The 18,405-nt window shown below is 46.0% G+C and overlaps 1 protein-coding gene across 1 annotated transcript in view; it reads left to right on the forward strand.

The window, feature by feature from the left end:
• UMODL1 (uromodulin like 1) overlaps window positions 1-18,405 on the forward strand; it is a 54,963-nt gene that overhangs the window by 4,697 nt on the left and 31,861 nt on the right. The window contains exons 2-10 of the mRNA XM_076336113.1: window positions 2,655-2,767; window positions 6,748-6,909; window positions 7,305-7,411; window positions 9,388-9,580; window positions 10,546-10,686; window positions 11,487-11,606; window positions 13,320-13,574; window positions 14,975-15,087; window positions 17,208-17,427. Coding sequence (XP_076192228.1) covers window positions 2,655-2,767; window positions 6,748-6,909; window positions 7,305-7,411; window positions 9,388-9,580; window positions 10,546-10,686; window positions 11,487-11,606; window positions 13,320-13,574; window positions 14,975-15,087; window positions 17,208-17,427 — 1,424 coding nt within the window. The remainder of the gene's footprint in view (window positions 1-2,654; window positions 2,768-6,747; window positions 6,910-7,304; window positions 7,412-9,387; window positions 9,581-10,545; window positions 10,687-11,486; window positions 11,607-13,319; window positions 13,575-14,974; window positions 15,088-17,207; window positions 17,428-18,405) is intronic.

The raw sequence follows: 18,405 nt of genomic DNA on the forward strand, positions 1-18,405 counted from the left end.
CAACTTGAGGCCGTTTCCTCTCGTCCTATCACTAGTTACTTGGGAGAAGAGGCCGACACCCACCTCTCTGCTACAACCTCCTTTCAGGTAGTTGTAGAGAGCGATGAGGTCTCCCCTCAGCCTCCTTCTCTCCAGGCTAAACAACCCCAGTTCCCTCAGCCGCTCCTCATAAGACATGTTCTCCAGACCCTTCACCAGCTTCGTTGCCCTTCTCTGGACACGCTCCAGCACCTCAATGTCCTTCTTGTAGTGAGGGGCCCAAAACTGAACACAGTATTCAAGGTGTGGCTTCACCAGTGCCAAGTACAGGGGGACGACCACTTCCCTAGTCCTGCTGGCCACACTATTTCTGATACAGGCCAGGATGCTGTTGGCCTTCTTGGCCCCCTGGGCACGCTGCTGGCTCATGTTCAGCCGGCTGTCGACCAGCACCCCTAGGTCCTTCTCTGCTGGGCAGCTTTCCAGCCACTCTTCCCCAAGCCTGTAGCGCTGCATGGGGTTGTTGTGACCCAAGTGCAGGACCCGGCACTTGGCCTTGTTGAACCTCATACAGTTGGCCTGGGCCCATCGATCCAGCCTGTCCAGGTCCCTCTGCAGAGCCTTCCTACCCTCGAGCAGATCAACACTCCCGCCCAACTTGGTGTCGTCTGCAAACTTACTGAGGGAGCACTTGATCCCCTCATCCAGATCATTGATAAAGGTATTAAACAGAACTGGCCCCAAAACTGAGCCCTGGGGAACACCACTTGTGACCGGCCGCCAACTGGATTTAACTCCATTCGCCACCACTCTTTGGGCCCAGCCGTCCAGCCAGTTTTTTACCCAGCAAAGAGTACGCCTGTCCAAGCCAGGAGCAGCCAGTTTCTCCAGGAGAATGCCATGGGAAATGGTGTCAAAGGCTTTACTAAAATCTAGGTAGACAACATCCAGGTTGACAACCCATGGGTTACCTTGTCACAGAAGGAGATCAGGTTAGTCATGCAGGACCTGCCTTTCATAAATCCATACTGACTGGGCCTGATCACCTGGTTGTCCTGTATGTGCCAAGTGATGGCACTCAGGATGATCTGCTCCATAACCTTCCCTGGCACCAAGGCCAGACTGACAGGTCTGTAGTTCCTCAGATCCTCCTTCCGGCCCTTCTTGTAGATGGGCGTCACATTTGCTAACTTCCAGTCAACTGGGACCTCCCCGGTTAGCCAGGACTGCTGATAAATGATGGGAAGTGGCTTGGTGAGCACTTCCACCAGCCCCCTCGGTACCCTTGGCTGGATCCCATCTGGCCCCATAGACTTGTGTGTGTGTCTAAGTGGTGGAGCAGGTCGCTAACCTTTTCCCCTTGGATTATGGGGGCTTCATTCTGCTCCCCATCCCTGTCTTCCAGCGCAGGGGGCTGGGTACCCGGAGAACAACTGGTCTTACTATTAAAGACTGAGGCAAAGGCAGCATTAAGTACCTCAGCCTTTTCCTCATCCTTTGTCACTATGTTTCCCCCCGCATCCAATAAAGGATGGAGATTCTCCTTAGCCCTCCTTTTGTTGCTAATGTATTTCTAGAAACATTTTTTTATTGTCTTTTATGGCAGTAGCCAGATTAAGTTCTAGTTGGGCTTTGGCCCTTCTAATTTTCTCCCTGCATCACCTCACGACATCCTTGTAGTCCTCCTGAGTGGCCTGCCCCTTCTTCCAAAGGTCATAAACTCTCCTTTTTTTCCTGAGTTCCAGCCAAAGCTCTCTGTTCAGCCGGGCTGGTCGTCTTCCCCGGTGGCTCATCTTTCGGCACATGGGGACGGCCTGCTCCTGTGCCTTTAAGATTTTCTTCTTGAAGAATGTCCAGCCTTCCTGGACTCCTTTGCCCTTCAGGACTGCCTCCCAAGGGACTCTGTCAGCCAGGCTCCTAAACAGGCCAAAGTCTGCCCTCCGGAAGTCCAAGGTAGCAGTTCTGCTGACCCCCCTCCTTACTTCTCTGAGAATCGAATACTCTTTCATTTCATGATTGCTATGCCCAAGTGTCGTGGTTTAACCTCAGCCAGCAACTGAGCACCACACAGCCGCTCGATCACTCTCCCACCTCCGGTGGGATGGGGGAGAGAATCGGAAGGGTAAAAGTGAGAAAACTCGTGGGTTGAGATAAAAACAGTTTAATAATTGAAATAAAATAAAATAGTAACAACAACAACAACAACAACAACAATAATAATAATAATAATAAAAGAATATACAATGCCAGTGATGCACAGTGCAATTGCTCACCACCTGCCGACCGATGCCCAGCCAGGCCCCGAGCAGCGGCCCCCCCGGCCAGCTTTCCCCAGTTTATGTACTGAGCATGACGTCACTTGGTATGGAATGTCCCTTGGGCCAGTTTGGGTCAGCTGTCCTGGCTGTGCCCCCTCCCGGCTTCTTGTGCACCTCCAGCCTTCTCAGTCGGCAGGGCATGGGAAGCTGGAAAGCCCTTGACTAGTGTAAGCACTGCTCAGCCACAACTAAAACATGGGTGTGTTATCAACATTGTTCTCCTCCTAAATCCAAAACACAGCACTGTACCAGCTGTACCAGGAGGAAAATTAACTCTATCCCAGCTGAAAGCAGGACACCAAGATGGCCTCCAACCATTGCATCACCCACAAGTCCTTCTCTGCTTGCAAACAACAGGTCCAGTGGGGTGCCTTCCCTAGTTGGGCCACTCACCAGCTGTGTCAGGAAGTTATCATCTTCCACACACTCCAGGAACTTCTCTGCTGAATTGTATTTCCAGCAGATATCTGGTAAGTTGAAGTCCCCCACGAGAACAAGGGTAGCGATCGTGAGACTTCTCCCAGCTGCTTATAGAATATTTCATCCAACTCTTCATCCTGGTTGGGTGGTCTATAACAGTCTCCCACCATGATATCTGCTTTGTTGGCTTTCCCCCTGACTCTTACCCATAAACACTCAGCCCTTTCATCACCATCATTAAGCTCTAGACAATCAAAACACTCCCTAACATACGGGGCTACCCCTCCGCCTCTCCTTCCTTGCCTATCCCTTCTGAAGAGTTCATAGCCATCCATTGCAGCACTCCAGTTGTGCGAGTCATCCCACCATGTTTCCATGATTGCAACTGTATCATAGTTTTCCAGCTGCGCAATGGCTTCCAGCTCCTCCTGTTTGTTGCCCACGCTGCGTGCATTGGTGTAGATGCACTTCAGTTGGGCCATTGATCCCACCACCTTTTTTGGGGGAGAAGCCCTAATTCCTATGTGACCATTCTCAGGTGCTTCCGTGGTTTCTAACACATCAATAACCCTTGTGCCTTTGCTGCCACGTGGATTTCCATCCTCTACCTTCACTGAGACAGCAGACTGAAGGACCTCGCTAGCACACCATCCCTCAAACATTGGCGTGCTGCCCCCACGCTTATCTCTAGCGAGCCTGGTTTTATCCCCTTCCCCCTTCAAATCCAGTTTAAAGCTCTTTCAATGAGCCCTGCTAAGTCCTGTGCAAAGATCCTTTTCGCACTTTGAGACAGGTGTACCCCGTCTGTTGCCAGCAGGCCCTGGGGGAAGCAGGGGTACCCAGAGTCTCATCTGAGCTGTGGGCTCACCAGGGGCCCCTGCCAGCTCTCCACCCACTGCCAGTGCGAGTGCCGACGGGGCAGAGGATGGCCATGTTGCGGTGCTGCCGGTGGGATGAACCCGTTGGAGGTGGCAGTGGTTAAATTTCATTGTTTATTCTGAGCATGCAGACTGATTTTGTGCTTCGAAGGCCATGTTCCTCCATTGTCCAACAGCTGCATCCTTGCCAAATTTCAGCCCATGGCTCCTGAATATGTTCTAGTGAATGATATGTCTTTTCAGGGAAAGGTATTAAATATTTGTCAGATGCTGAACCAGCACATGCCCTCCATCCCGAGTAACCTCCGGACAGGCAATTGGGATGGAAAGCATCCATCTGAGCAGATGGTCTAGCAATGCTCCAAGAACCCCTAAAACAGGGTCATGTGATGAAAAATGTCAGTCTGCCTTTGTAACAGGCTTTGCCAGGAGCTCTTTCTATAATATCATAGATTTGTCTCAACCTTCTGATGCCTGAGACAAATGTAGGGTTTCGGTCCCTGGTTCTGCTGCACCCTCTGGGTGAAACCCGGCCCCTCCAGGTGGAAGGAGAGAGAGGGAGGGGGTTACGGCTGAGCTAATGGTGTCCCTCAGCATCTGTCTTCTTGGAGATCCCCCCATCCTGTGGTTGCAGCATGCCCATCAGCTCTCATGCGGACAGGCTGGTAACTGAGCTTTCGTTGCTAAGCACTGGGTGCTGCGTTTCTGCTTCTGCACGTTTATGCAAATAATGGAGGAGAAAAGCCTATACTTTATCTGACTGACAGAGGAGTTGGCTGGCTTGCTCCCCAGTGCTGGCAGTGTTGCTTGGTAGGTGACTGTCCCGAAGATGATTGAAGTGGAGAGCGTAAATCGAATTTTCAAAGTGCATCTGTACAGTTAGGCAGAAATGTGATGTGAATCCATCTGTTTCCGCTGATGTGAGAATGATGACCTTTTGATTTTAGATAAATGGCTAGTGTGGCACTCGGCCAGGATTCAGGAGTGTTTTCTGAGATTGCATGTGGCTCATTAAATCTTTTACACCGCAGTTAAACATGCCAAAAAAAGACCCAAGTGAAAAAAGCTGCTTTGAACCTCAAACCTGCTTGAACTGCACGTGAATCTCAGAGCTGGAGGGACTTAGATGCTTGTGTCAAGCTTACCAAGATCCACCTGGTTTGAATAGTAAGGAGCACTGGATGTGCTAACGCAGGGAAATCCCTTCATGCTCGTGTCTGTGCAAGCTCCCAGTGCGAGAGGCTGCTTAGCCTCTCTGCATGGGAGGCTGGGACGGAGCAATCGCGTGAGACTGGGAATGTGTGGGGGACTCATCTAAGGGCAACTGAGGTTGTATCACACATTATTGTGGCTTTAGACTAGAAATCGGGAAGAGGCTTTCTAGCAGTAAGACCCGTTTCAGGGAATGGCCCATAGTGCCAGCCCCAGAGCCAGAAGCAGAGGTTCCTGATCCATGCTGGGAAGCAGAGTAATACTACTGGGGCTTGCTGGACCCAGAAGTAACTTGAGTAAGATGGTACAGGGTTGATTTTTTTTCCCTTGTCCTCCCACTGCAAACCTAGGCCTGTGACTCAAAATGAACTTTGGAGGCAGAGTTGGTCCTGGGGAAGACTAAGGAGGACAAACGCCCTTGGTTTGCAGGCATGAAGGGGCCCACACTAGGCTGCATTGGGTAGCAGGACAAATCCTGCTCCCTGTAGGGCAGTCAGCCGTTCATTGGGGTTGGGCGTGGGGGTAGAGTTTCCTAATTTGCTGCCCAGAGCTCTTGAGGGTCTAACACCAACTCCACTTGAAAGATGCTCACAGCCCTGTTAAAGCTTGTGCTCATTGACTGTGTGCACACAAAGTATACACGCAGTGTATCAAATATACAATATAAAAGAGTGGGGGAAAGTGCTGTCCCATGTATTCTGCATGCAAATGTTTGAAATTACACCTGCAGGTAACCTGCATGCTGCCGAGAGGTCTCAACTCAGTGCACTGTTCTCCAGCTTGTGGGTTTTGGCAGGTTTTTCAGCGGAGGTGTGGACCCGCATCATTAAGCTATGCTTACTTTTCCTAATTACCTTTCAGAGACCCTTGACAAGCATACTTTGGGCCCCCAAAAAGACACAGACCATAGTCGTAAAACCACTGGTCTTAATAGGCTATTTCTTTATGCAAATATGACTGCATGTCCAGTGGATGACTTTAATTGCCCAGTAAAGGATCAAGACTTTGTAGGACCAAAAACCTGTAGGTACGAAATGAATAGAAAAGAGAAATCTTTCGGGTCGATTGGAAAGACTAGAGCTGAGCATTACTTGGAGCTATGGTTGAGAGTGTGGGTGAAAGCAATGTTTGTAGAGCTTAGAAATATTTTCTCTTTTCCTCCAGAGAAGAGTATGTGCTGGCACTGAGCCAGGACCACGGTCTGTCCTTGCCTTGGGATGCAGTAACCTTCTGCCTTAGCTGCCCTCTCTGCAGGGCTGTCTGGCATGGGCTACTGACCTCCTAGGATGGCTGGCTGGCTGATACGGAGCGGGCCAGGCTGCAGACCACGGGCTCCGTTCTGATCTCCTGCCCCTCTCTGTAACCCACTGAACTGTGCCCGAGAACAGCATTTTGTCTCTGTTCTCACGTAACATCTTCAACTACTATAACTAAAGGTTAACTTTGTCGCAACAAAAAGTTAAATGAAAACTCACAATTAATAGCTTAGACATTACCTGTTTCCTTTGATCATTATATATTATTTGGATTAGTCATTGCTGACATCAGGCACATTTTCTGTTTTGCAGTGCTTCAATGTCTCCACATTCAGAAACTAACTAACTATCTAACTATCTATCTATCTATCTATCTATCTATCTATCTATCTATCTATCCATCCATCCATCCATCCATCCATCCATTAATCCATAATTATTAATGGAAAATTATAAATTCAGAATTTCTGTAACAGAAATGTCATGAACGAGAGAAAAATCTGAGAACATTTACACTCTTGAAATGAAATAATGGTATTTTAGGCTGCTATTTTCTCCCCATGAAAACCTCAGAACAGACGCACTTCTGAAATGAGGAGGAGGTGTTTGCTGTAAATTGAATAGCACAATTTTATGGAAACAATTTTCTGTATTTTTGTTCTCAGAAATGTTTTTGTTACTTAGCACTCAATAGATCCAGTGTATTTGCCTCAAGACCTGGTATTTGTCCAATGGAGAATATGGAAACATCTGATTATCCTTGCATGTTCGATACTGAATGTCCAGGGCTTAAAAAATGCTGCAACTCATCCAAAGGAACAGGCTGTGTGGATCCAATGCCAGAGGGTATGTTACTGATAAACTCAGGACTGCTTCTAATAGAAATACGCTTAATTTTTCCTTCTAAGGGTGGGAGTGGGCAGGAAAACTGTTACCATAGCTCTTCATAAAACAAATACAGGAATCTGCCTTGGATCAATTCCAGGATATTCATTTTCCACCCGTGAGTGCTGAACCCTGGGTGCTGCGGGTCCAGTGGACCTTGCTCAGGCTTTTCTCCTTCGCTGGTGCCGCTGCCTGCAGCATATGGTGAACAAGGCCGTAGCTGATGGCTGTACATGGGCTCTTCATATTTGCCAAGTTAAAGCTTGCTTCAGTTTCTCAGAGCCTGCCTATAGCTCTGTTGCTTTCTATAGCATCAGACCTGGGATGACTTGGCTCTTTTGTTTTGTATGCTTCAGGAAGAACATTCTGGTACAACGCGACAGTGCTTGTGAAAATGGATTTTAATGAATTAATCAGAGTGGATTCCCACCTTCTGAATCATTCACGCCTTTTGCACTCCATGGTACGTACAGACAGGAACGCTCCTGTGTGCTGCTCGTTGTGTCCATGTTTCTGTTACTCAGTAACCACCACTTGCTCCAGCCCGGGAGGGATCTCATAGTCCTCTGTGCTGGGCATAACCCTGCCAGCCAGTCGCTCCCCCTTTGTTCCACCAGATGATAATTTTTTGGGCCCTAATTTATCCCTAATTGGTGAATGTCAGCCTCATCCTCAAGGAGCTCAAGTAACATTGATTTATCAGCTGCTTTGGTAAATTTTTCAGGTCTCTTCCGAGGGCAGTTTAAAGACATTCTGAAATACAGTTTTTTTTCTTGCTTAAGAATTGCTTGCTCCAGCTCTGGTGCAGTTCAATTTTGGGTCTACGACCAACAGGGTCTGGATTTCAAGACCTGCAAAGCGTGATGTTTTCTGATAAGGAGTTTTGAGTTAAACCTTTGAAGAGACAAACCTGATCTATGGCACTGGGAACTACATGGCAGGTGGACTCAGCAGCACCAGAAGTTTCACTGTGAACCCCCAGACACAGGGGACTGTGCCTGGGTCAAGGGCGTTTCGTTGTCATTCTTGCCACAGAAGCAGCACTGGGGCAGACAGCAGGGCGTTGCTTTTGCTGTAGGACCGAGGCTCTGCCTCGTGCATGGATTAGCAGCGGCATTGGCAATCACGCGTGCACGGCCACGCGACAGCAGCACGGCGTGCCCCTCCCTATCCCCGACACGGCAGATGGGAAGAGTCCAAGGCAAGCAAGAAAAATACAGCCCTAGCAGAGGCGTGAGGCACGCTTCCCGAAAGGAGGGTCCGCAGGAAGAACCAGGCTGCAAACTAAAGCCACACTCAGACAGGGGGGCTTGCTCTGTCCTTTAAGTGGTATTTAGGAAACGGATTGAGGAACTAGGACAAAGACCCTCCAGACCATAAACCCGAAGCATTTCCCTAGTACATATCACCATGCCATGGAGAAAACCAGGCTTGGATGTGGCCTTTGAAAGGTACCCAAGAGGGCAGTTCCCTATTTCCCTCCATTTTTGTTTCTGCTCCTCCCCAGTTTCCAGCTGGGAGTGGGCTAGTAGCAAAGGAAACCCTTCTTCCATCATCAACTAGCACTGACAGGTAGAAGAATAGAAGGTAGCAGTAGCATGGGGATGTTGCATGAATTTACTTCTTCCTCCTACCTGAATTCACCCTTCTCATATCCTAAAAAAGTGAGAAACCGTGGTCCTGTTGCCTGCAGTATAGTAAGGAGTAGAGGGCAATGATCTACCAAGACTTTCATATCTTGGTCTAAAGCAAGCTATGGCAAAGTCAAACACTCAAAAAAAAGGAAATATAAACTGAAGGTTTGCAATGAGCTACTACTCAGAGGAATGTCTTCCAGGCCCTGTCTGCTCCACTGACTCCTAATGCTCAGCCCACCACCATGTCCCTTCTCTGATCCCTGACTCGCAGTTGTGATGACTTGGTCAGTCCTGGGGTCTCTCTGTGGCTCTTAGTCCCAGCCTTCTTGCTCAGTCTATTGCTTTTCTTCTTTTTCTTTCTATTCCTTTTTTCAGCAGTCTTTTTAGTTGCTTAAAGTAAGAAGTATTGGACAGCTTTATTACAGATGAATTGTAATAGCATGTCTAAAGTATATTCTGTCTATTGAGATTTTGATGCTTAAGCATTACAAGCCAAAGAGACTTTTTCCTTATCTTCCTGGGTTGCATCCTCCTGCCTAAGCATTTGAGATCCGACATGAAGCTCCACACGTCCCTTAGCTTGGCATTTCTGTCCTGTAACTCTGTTGTGAAATGCGGTAATAAGAGCTCACCTTGCATAAATACAGACCTAAATGTTGCCACTTTGCTACGGTGGTTTCTGAATTGGTGCTTTCTACACTCAGATTATGATGATAATCATTGCATAGGTTACGCCTCATTGGCATACAGTTGTGCTGATAAAGAAATGAGATACCAAAGTGTTTGTTCCCCTGTTTTCCAGATTACTGGTGCGTTACAGCCCTTGAATGCCTCTGTGCACCATATCCAGAGTAACCGTGCAGATGTATACGCTGGGACAGTGGCCTCCCAGGTTCTCATTGGACTGCATCAGCCAGCTCCGCTAGCAGAGGTTTCTTCTTCCTTGAAGGACATCGTGAAGCATGTGTATGAAGTGATTGACACAGAAGTGCAAGGTTAATTATTATAATCCTGTCACGGGGGGAAGCTTTTTCAGGGGGCTTCATCCATCTTCACGTGGGATTTCATCTGTATGACTATCAATTTGCTTTCAAAAATAGCGTAGTGAATCTTGTAAACTTTGCAAATATGGCCCTAACCTATCCATTATAGGATGGAGAGGATTGTAGTTAGTTAATAATTATTTTGGAGTGAATAGTTTGGAGGGGAATACTCCTGCTTCTTCAATTAACTTTATTTTCTCCTAATAGCATAGCATAGACCATCTTCATATGAAAAAGCAAAGGTGTTCAAAATTTGTAGCACAATCATTAGTTATATTAGTCAGGCTCTTAAAAAAAGTGTTTAAAGTATTCTTGGGAAGCAGATACAGTCTGGTTTTATAGACATGTATTACTTCCAGTAGCTTGCATGAAACAAGGAGTATTTATAGTCTGTTAATTACTATAGCGTATTGCTACCTACTTTTTAAATGTTAGGTAAACACTTAAATATATTTGGTTTAAATTATTTTAATCTACTTATTCTGTGTAGTTATCTGAACATTTTCACTCCTGAAATGCATCCTTAAGCACCGTTGTCATCACTTCTTATTCTGTGTTTACTTTTGAAAACTCAGTCCAACTTCCAGTGAAATCACTGGGTAGATCTCCTTCTCCCTGCCGCTGACATCTCTTAGGTTTGGATGACACCCTGCAACTGTAAGCAAGAGCTGCCACAAACTGTCCTCTTATTCCAATGAACTGGAGTAAAAAGTGAGAGGGTTGTAACTGAATGGGGGCTAGTTTTGGGGAAGGGCAGCATTCTGATTTCATTGCACTCATATACACCCAGAATTGCTTCAGCAGAGTTACTGCAGATTTACACTGAATTTATCATATCCAGAGCCTGGTCTACACACATTGCAGATCAATCTTGATGCTGCTATCAATATCTATGCAAGGTGTGTTCTTCTTGTTAGATGTCAATGAATGCTCCTATGTTGAATTCAACGCTTGTCCCGAGAAAAACACCTGTGTAAATCTGGAGGGTTATTACAGCTGCAACCCTCAGCACGAACATGCAGATGTCAACCCTCACCAGCTGACCCCAAGAAAGGAAGGTAAGAAACGTAGGTCTCACCTTGGGAAATACTGAGAACACTTCTGCAGGACTTTGTGGTCTATCGCAGGAGCCACCTGCAAGGCAAAGATTTCTGGAGCACACAGTGCCTCTTCTCCTCCTGTTGGGAGCAGATGCCACATAAGCCAGCTGTTAGCTATTTCTGATTGAAATGCAGTGTATATATTTCACGGTAACTGGCGGTTTCTCCTATCTCACCCTCAGCTGTCCGTACTCACCTGCCAAACCCTCTGGCTTCAGACCCTGACTGCTTCTCAGAGCAAGTCGCTCAGTGTCAGTACACCTCCCCAGCCTCCTGGGAAATACGATTAGTGACGCTATTTGTACATGAACTCTCCTTCCCATTTTGACTGCGTGACTGCAGTTGGGGCTCAGTGGTTGTATAATCCCACCCTGGATTATACAGGGTCCTCTGCTGGAGGCAGACGGAGTTTGGCAATGGGTGAAATAATACTTTGCGGTACCAGTTCAGCAAAACATAGAGGCATGTACTTACAGTCCACAGACATCAATGGGCCTGCTAATAGGCTTAAAGATAATGAGATAAATGAGTGCTTGCAGATTCAATGCTTTAGTTAGAAAACAATTTTACGATCCTTTAATCTCAAAAATTAAGATAATGTATTACTTTATGCTTTTGTGATATAATACATTTATTTTCATTTCTATTTATATTACTTCTATTGCTGCTTTTCAGCTGCGGAAAACATGAATGGTATTATTTTGGATTTACGTTGTTAGGAATGCTTTAACTCTTTGATAATACCATTTTTCCTCTAGGCATGACAGCGTCTACTCCAAGTTCAGCGTTGGATCTCATTAACGCTAGCAATAGCTCTCTGTCTATAAGTAATTCAAGTCTCTTGTCCATAACTAACCAAGCCACAGATGCTGGGTGCTGTAAGTAACCTTGGATTTGAATGAATATTGTCTTGCTTTTAATTCAGCCACTCTTTGATCTCTTTGTCCTGGGGCTGGTTGAATTACAGGAGGGTGTTCACAGAAGCTGGTAATAGTTTTGGAGTGAATCTCCACCTATGGAAAGGGAAAGAGGCTCCCCCAACGGGGCATTTGAATCAGGGTCTGTAGTGCTGTGACCACTGGAGAAGCCCCACTGTTATTCCCATGGCTACTGAAGGCAACTGGCCTCCTGGAAGTGGAGTTGGCCGCGCTGGCTTCTTGAGCCACTTGTGCGTGGTGAACCATCCAAGTGCAGGTCCCATCATAGGGCTTGTGCTGGATAATCCTGCAGCACGAGAAGCATGCCAGTGAGGGCTGTGCGAGGCCAGCACCATTCACTCACCCTGGACCCAGCCCACTGCATATCCCAGGCTTGTCCTGGAACAAGGTACGGGAGGATCTGCTACCGACCACAGGAGCTCCTCCTGGCCACAGCCACCGGGATGCGGGCCTCTTGCATTCGAGTCTGTAAAGATGTTGGTGGGGTACGTGAGTCAGGGAGGTTGGCCAAAGCTACTCTACACTGGAGTTAGCCTTTGTGAATACTCTCCCTGCTATACATGATAGCTGTCTGAGTAAATTTGTCTTTATATGGGTGCCTTCAGCCCTTTCAGGTGAGAGTTATCACAATGCTTTTATAACAACATCCTGTTGTTCTTGTGGGAGGAAATAGCTTTAAGTAGTTCTTTGCCTAGTTCAGAGAGACAGGCTGGATATTCTTGATCTTCAGCCACAACTTCTGATCCAAGCTGAAGCTAGAGGAATTAAACTGAAGTCCCTGTAGAGCAGGGGCAGTATGGCTTTGGGGGTATTTGGCAGCCACCTGGCTCAGAGGCCTGGAAAAAATTGTGTCGTATTGAAACAATTTAAGAAAACAAACTTTTTTCTCAGGCTAACCATTCGCATGAAAGAATTGAAGTTGTGGCAGCAGCATGCCGTGGTCTCTAGGTTAGTGTGGGGGATGATGTTCATCTCACCTGACCCCAGCTGTCTACAGGAGAGGTGTCTAGTCTGGGCTCTCTCTCTGGAGACAGACAGGCTCTGCTGGAGGGCAATTCATCCTACCCAATTTAGACACCTCGTCCTCCTTTGAGGAGAGGAATCATCTCTGAAGGCTCCTGTCTTTCCCCATTGACATGACAATGATTGTACCGGACTAGAGTGGCATAAATAGGTGAAATGCTACCCACCACTCTGCCCCCAGCCTGTAAAAGCTGGTGTCTGTGGGATTTTTCTAGGCATAAATGAAGGCAGCCTTTGCCTGAAGAGGTGCATTGTGATGATTAAAGTGACAAAAGGCACAGCAGGTGTCAACATATGTAGAGTACACAGATTCACTACTCCAGACTTACTTCTGCTGCTTGAAGCTGTAGCTCATTGGCTGATTATTAGTGTTACTAGAGATTCAACACAAATAGGTATAGTAAAAGGAAATAAAAAGTGTAAGCACCTAATTAATCACCCTAATGGGATGGTTCATGGATGAGGGTACCCGGTACTGTGACAGGGGCAGAATCTGTCCTGATGTAATGTAAAAAGGAACTTCCCCTATTGATTGTCAAAGTGTTTGTCTATAATGGATTTAGAATAGCACAATGCTTTAAACATGAAATGCTGATTTTTCTGTGATGGCTCGTCCTGGGACTGCGATAGACTCCTCTGCGGTTAGAAACCACCGAATCTTCAGCGTTACCAGCAACGGTTTTGAAATGTCCTGGCATGTCACTTCTACTCTGAACCATACTTTCCAAGTCCAAGTGTTAAAGGGCAAAGAGATTATACAAAACTTGAAGACAGAGGAAATGAAAATGGACGTGTCTGGACTGGAAGCAGGTGTGATGTATTCAGTAGAGATCAGCTATGAAACCTGTGGAAAAACCAGCATCTCCCATCAAAATGTTAAAACAGGTAAATAGCCACTTTAAAATATATCTAATTCCCCCCCCCCCTTCTTTCTCCACTCACTTGCAGTTCAGCAATGATCCATTTAGTCCTCCCTGAACTCCATTTTCCACCTCCTTCAGCACTTTTTCTCTCCTCTACCCCAGCATTTATGCAATCCAGACTATCAGGCAGCAGAGCGCTGGCCTTAGTTGATAAAGCAGTGTTGGAGCTGACTCAGACTATTACAGATATTAGGCTAAGGTAGAATACTTTTTTTTTTGTGCTTGGCACTGCATTCTGCTGCCACCCATCTCCCATCAGGCCCCATTTTTCCTGGTTGACGGCTGTGGCCAGTGAGAAATCCAGTCAACTGGTTTGTCAAGGGCTTAGCTGAGCTAACAAGAGTGCCCAGAGGACGGCCAGATTCGGTTGAATATTTGTGAGTGACCAGGATTAGAGGGAATAACGAGATGTGTAAGAAAGCTTGCAGAATACCTGCATAATTTTGTTCAATAAGCTAGTGACACTAGCTCCCTGAGACCCTAGTGTGTTGATCAAACATAATTTTGCTTTTCCTTTATCCTTAAATTATTTCCTAAGCCTTCATGCAAATAAAGAAATAAATCTCTCCACATTTTCTTCAAAAAGCAGGCAGTGAACTATTTAATACTGGCCACAGTGAGAATGCTGCTCTTTATGTTTATCCATAAGAGCCTTCCCTTTGATCAGATGAGGGATGACTCCAGTTTGGGTCAGAAGGAAATTACTCCCTTTGTAGAGGGAAAATAGGAGGTCTAGTGGTTACAGAAACAGGGGGCTGGACTTCAGAGTATGAAGTTGGAGCCCTTGAGAAAAAGAAAAGTTTTCCAAAGATCAGTCCAAAGAGTAACAGCCTCAGGTTGTTTATACAGGTTAAAGTGGTTAATAGATTCCTTGGCTCTTGGTTTTGGCTCACGTGCTCTGTACGTTATCTGCCAGGGCTTACCAGACAGAAAAGTGGCATGCACTGTTTTTTTGTTATTATTTTCAGCCATACTATTCACTCTACCAAGATCAGGAAAAAAATAATAATTGTGACTGGTGGACGAGAGATGAGCTCACAGGCAATTCAACCCCGGATGTAACTCAAATGCAGGAGTTATGTAGGTTCAGGTCCACAAGGGTATGTGTATACCCAGTTCTCACGCAGTTGTAATTAGGCACCTAAATGTCTTTATGGACCTGATGTAAGTGCATCTCCTCAATGTATAGGAAGCTTGTAGCAGAATATTGGCTTTATTTTCTTGGTTTAATACCAAACTCTCTCAACATTCTCCCCCCCTTCTCCCTCCATCAGCTGAGATTTTGGTCTGGGTACATCAGTTTTGACTGAATCCTTTCCTCTTCTGCTTTGTCAGTGTGTGTTTTAATATTGTGTCCTACAGATGCCAAGATATTTGGTGTTACTATGAGGATTCTCAACTACAACTTCACTGATGATTTCCATAATGCCAGCAGCTCAGTGTATGAAGAATTTTCAAGACTGTTGCTTACAGAGGTAATGCTAAAATATCTGTGTGTAATTTTTTTTTTTCAATTTAGAATTTATTTAATGTAATAGAAGATTTTATGTCTGGCTGAAATATCCCTTGAAAATCATCATACTGTTTCCTGTGACCTTTCTTTATAATTAAAACAAAATTCAACTGACTAAACAGATCAAGACCTTGGCCTTATTAGCAATGGAGCCAATGAGAATTTTCCCCTACAGAAGAGTAAAGGAATTAAAAATGCAGGCGTGCAACAGGGACTCCTTTCCTTGGATCTTTAGTTTGGCAATAAACTCACACTGAATTGACTTGAGGCTTTTTAATGGATTATTGAAATGACATTGCTGGCATTCATTTCAGCACTGTCTTCTGATTCTGACTGCTCTCAAAGCTCTTTCTTCTTAAGGAAAAGTGACCAGGTCAGGCTTTCTTCTCCAGCCCCATTCACTGCACGCACACATGCAGCCACTGTCCATGCTCAGGTGTAATCAGCCATAAACAAAACTTGAGCCATGAAGTCTGTTACCAGCTCTCAGCTTCCCAAACAGGGGGGACGTTTCAGACGCAGCAATCTCTTACAGTTTTGCTGTAGAGAACAGGGCCCATACAGAGGAGCTGGAATCTCCATCCAAAATTAGACTTTCCCAAAACAAAGGGGGACTCATAAACATATGAATATAAATCCGAGGAAAAAAAAGACAATAATGGAGCTATACTTTCAAAGGCAGCGCAGAAGAGGTGTTTGCTCATGAGAAATGGAAGTTGAATCTCCTGACATGGTTTTATTTCCCATAGCTGCAAATTGTTTGCTTTTGTTGTGCAGGAGGATTTTTGTCAGTGAATCTTTGCTGAGACTAATGCAGATGTATTTGGCATCATGAGGTTGGGAAGGAAAAGTAGCGTTGCGCATCTGTGTTGCTTCTGCCTCCTTGGGTGTTTGGGAGCACAACATCCCCCTCTCACTTCCTCTCTCCTCTCTTTTTCTTGCCTCCCCACCCTGATCTGAACTTAGTCCAGTTAAAGAGCTTGTTTGTAGGAATTTTTGGAGCAAACTCTGGCTGAACAGGAGCAAAGCCGTATAGATTTATGGTGCTGCATTGCGTGCTCAAAGCCATGTTTTGAGGTGTATGTAGGAACAAAAGGCTCAAGCATGGAGATGCCTTCTAGAGATGTAAGGCAAAACTGCCAACTCCGGCACTGCTCAAATATTGACAGCAGTATGCCAGCTTTAACGTTCAGAGCAACGCCATTTGTTCAACTGATGTGTCTACTTACCGGATTGGTAATCAACCATAACTGTGATATTGCTTTGAAGCTGGGCTGTCTCAGACACATTTTCTTGAAGTTATCCACACCCATTTTTCTTGTCTCTCATCCTGAGATTTCTTTGTCATTAGACTCGGCTGCAGGCTGGACTTGGACTGGTGAGTTTCAAATAAGCCCGGGGAGCTAAAGCTATGCCATACTGGTAAACGAAACTTCCTGAACCATTCTGACACTGACACCAATTGGCACAAACCAGCCTGCATCTGTGCAGCTGGGTCTTCCAAAGTACGGCGGTCACACTCAGATTGCCTGTGGGACTGGCCCCTGGCCGATGCTGTGTCAGACTCTGCCTGGGTACTGCCTGGGGGACTGCTAGCTGGTAGCAGCCAAAATCAAGCCAGAGTCTGCTCCAGCAACAGTGGAGATGACCAAGTTCCACTGCCTGGGAGCGCAGAGGTGAATACATAGGAGGCTTGGGAAAAAAAGCTTACGTGACATACAGAGCTAACATCAAGGGTCTGATGCACGCAGACTTACTGAGCCAGTTCAGCTGTGATGCATGCAGACAGGGGCAGAAGGAATTCTGCTCCCTTGAGCCAGAATGAAATTTGTTTTGTAAGACCAGTCGTCAGATGGGTACCATTTTCAAGGGTACCTAGGTGAACCAAGGAGACTCACACTTCTCTGTGCCCCAGTAACCTCTGAAAAGTAAGATTTCTGAAACACTTTGAAACTTTCTTTTTACAACATTTTCTATGTTGTGCATGTATAAATCTTTAAAATGGTACCACCATAGTTCAGTTTTAAAAGGAGCTATTCCTGCTGGGTTCCTAATTGTCGATGCTTCTCTCCCTTTGCTCAGCTTGAAAATTCATTTCCAGCCAACATTTCTGCTTTATACAAGTCTGGGAAGCTGAAAGTGCAGACCGAATCCCTGCAAGCCGGAAGCATCATTGTGAGGCTCAGAATCACTGTGCAGGACCCCGAGTTCCCAGTCAATGCCTCCACATTTGCCCCGGTGCTTTCTTACCTATACAATGGCTCTGCGCTTTTGGTGGATCAGCAAAACACTGCAGTAGAAGGTAATTTTTTTTAAATTTTTTTTTCCAAACAACAAAACAGCATTTGTAGTTTGATCATGCACAGTATCACCAGCATTCTTCATGAAAAATGCTTTCTAGAGAGACAAAGTATGTGGAGCTTACAGTGGTTTGTTGGAGGGAAAACCGTGACACAAGAACTCCTCCGTGGGCTTTTATCCATAAGCCCAAAAGGGGTCGGAAGAAGGAGCATTGGCTGTCCCCAGGTACCTGCAGGCACTGCTTCCCTCCACTGTGTTTAAGGAGGAGTGGAGCCCTTGATTTTCCTATTAATTTTCCTCTCTCCTCCTTGTGAGCAGTTGGAAGTTTGCCATATCTCTCTTGCACTGAATTGCGGATAGGATTACTGTGGAATATTTGTAGCCTTTAGCATACACATTCTCTCTAGACAGTTTTGTGCTTCAAGGCTGTGGGGCTGTATTTGGGCCAGGGTTTAAGAAAAGAAATCTAACATCTTCACTACAGAAATCCAGCCAGAGAAATTCCTAAATGTCCCCTCAGTGAATAGGACTAAAGGAACGTATGGAATTTATGTTAAACTAGGCCTTTGTTTGATCTTCAGTAATCACCATTTTTATCTTCAAAGGACTAAGGTCTGGCTTCAGGTTTCCCAGCTGGCAGAGCCAGCCAGAGTTCAGAGAGTTGCCAAAGCCAACAGAATGGGTTATTCTTCTTCCCCAGTGCACTGAGCCCTTAAAAGCTTATTTACTGTGATCAGGGAAAACTCCCATTGGAGTGGCAGAGCATATGGAGGTTAAGGGGGACAGGACAGGAAAACAACAGAAGAGACAAATTGCACTTGAAGCCTACAAATATCACAGTGGTAGCAGATACTGAATTGCAGGATGCTGATGTGTGCCAAAATACTTCACAAACATTATTGATCCTGGGACTGAAAGAGTGGGGAGGAAGAAGGCAATAGCTCTGGACCATTACTTTAATTTCAGAAAGCCAGGTGGC

Source organism: Aptenodytes patagonicus, chromosome 1 (genome assembly GCF_965638725.1).
Source record: "Aptenodytes patagonicus chromosome 1, bAptPat1.pri.cur, whole genome shotgun sequence".
NCBI classification, from domain to species: domain Eukaryota; kingdom Metazoa; phylum Chordata; class Aves; order Sphenisciformes; family Spheniscidae; genus Aptenodytes; species Aptenodytes patagonicus.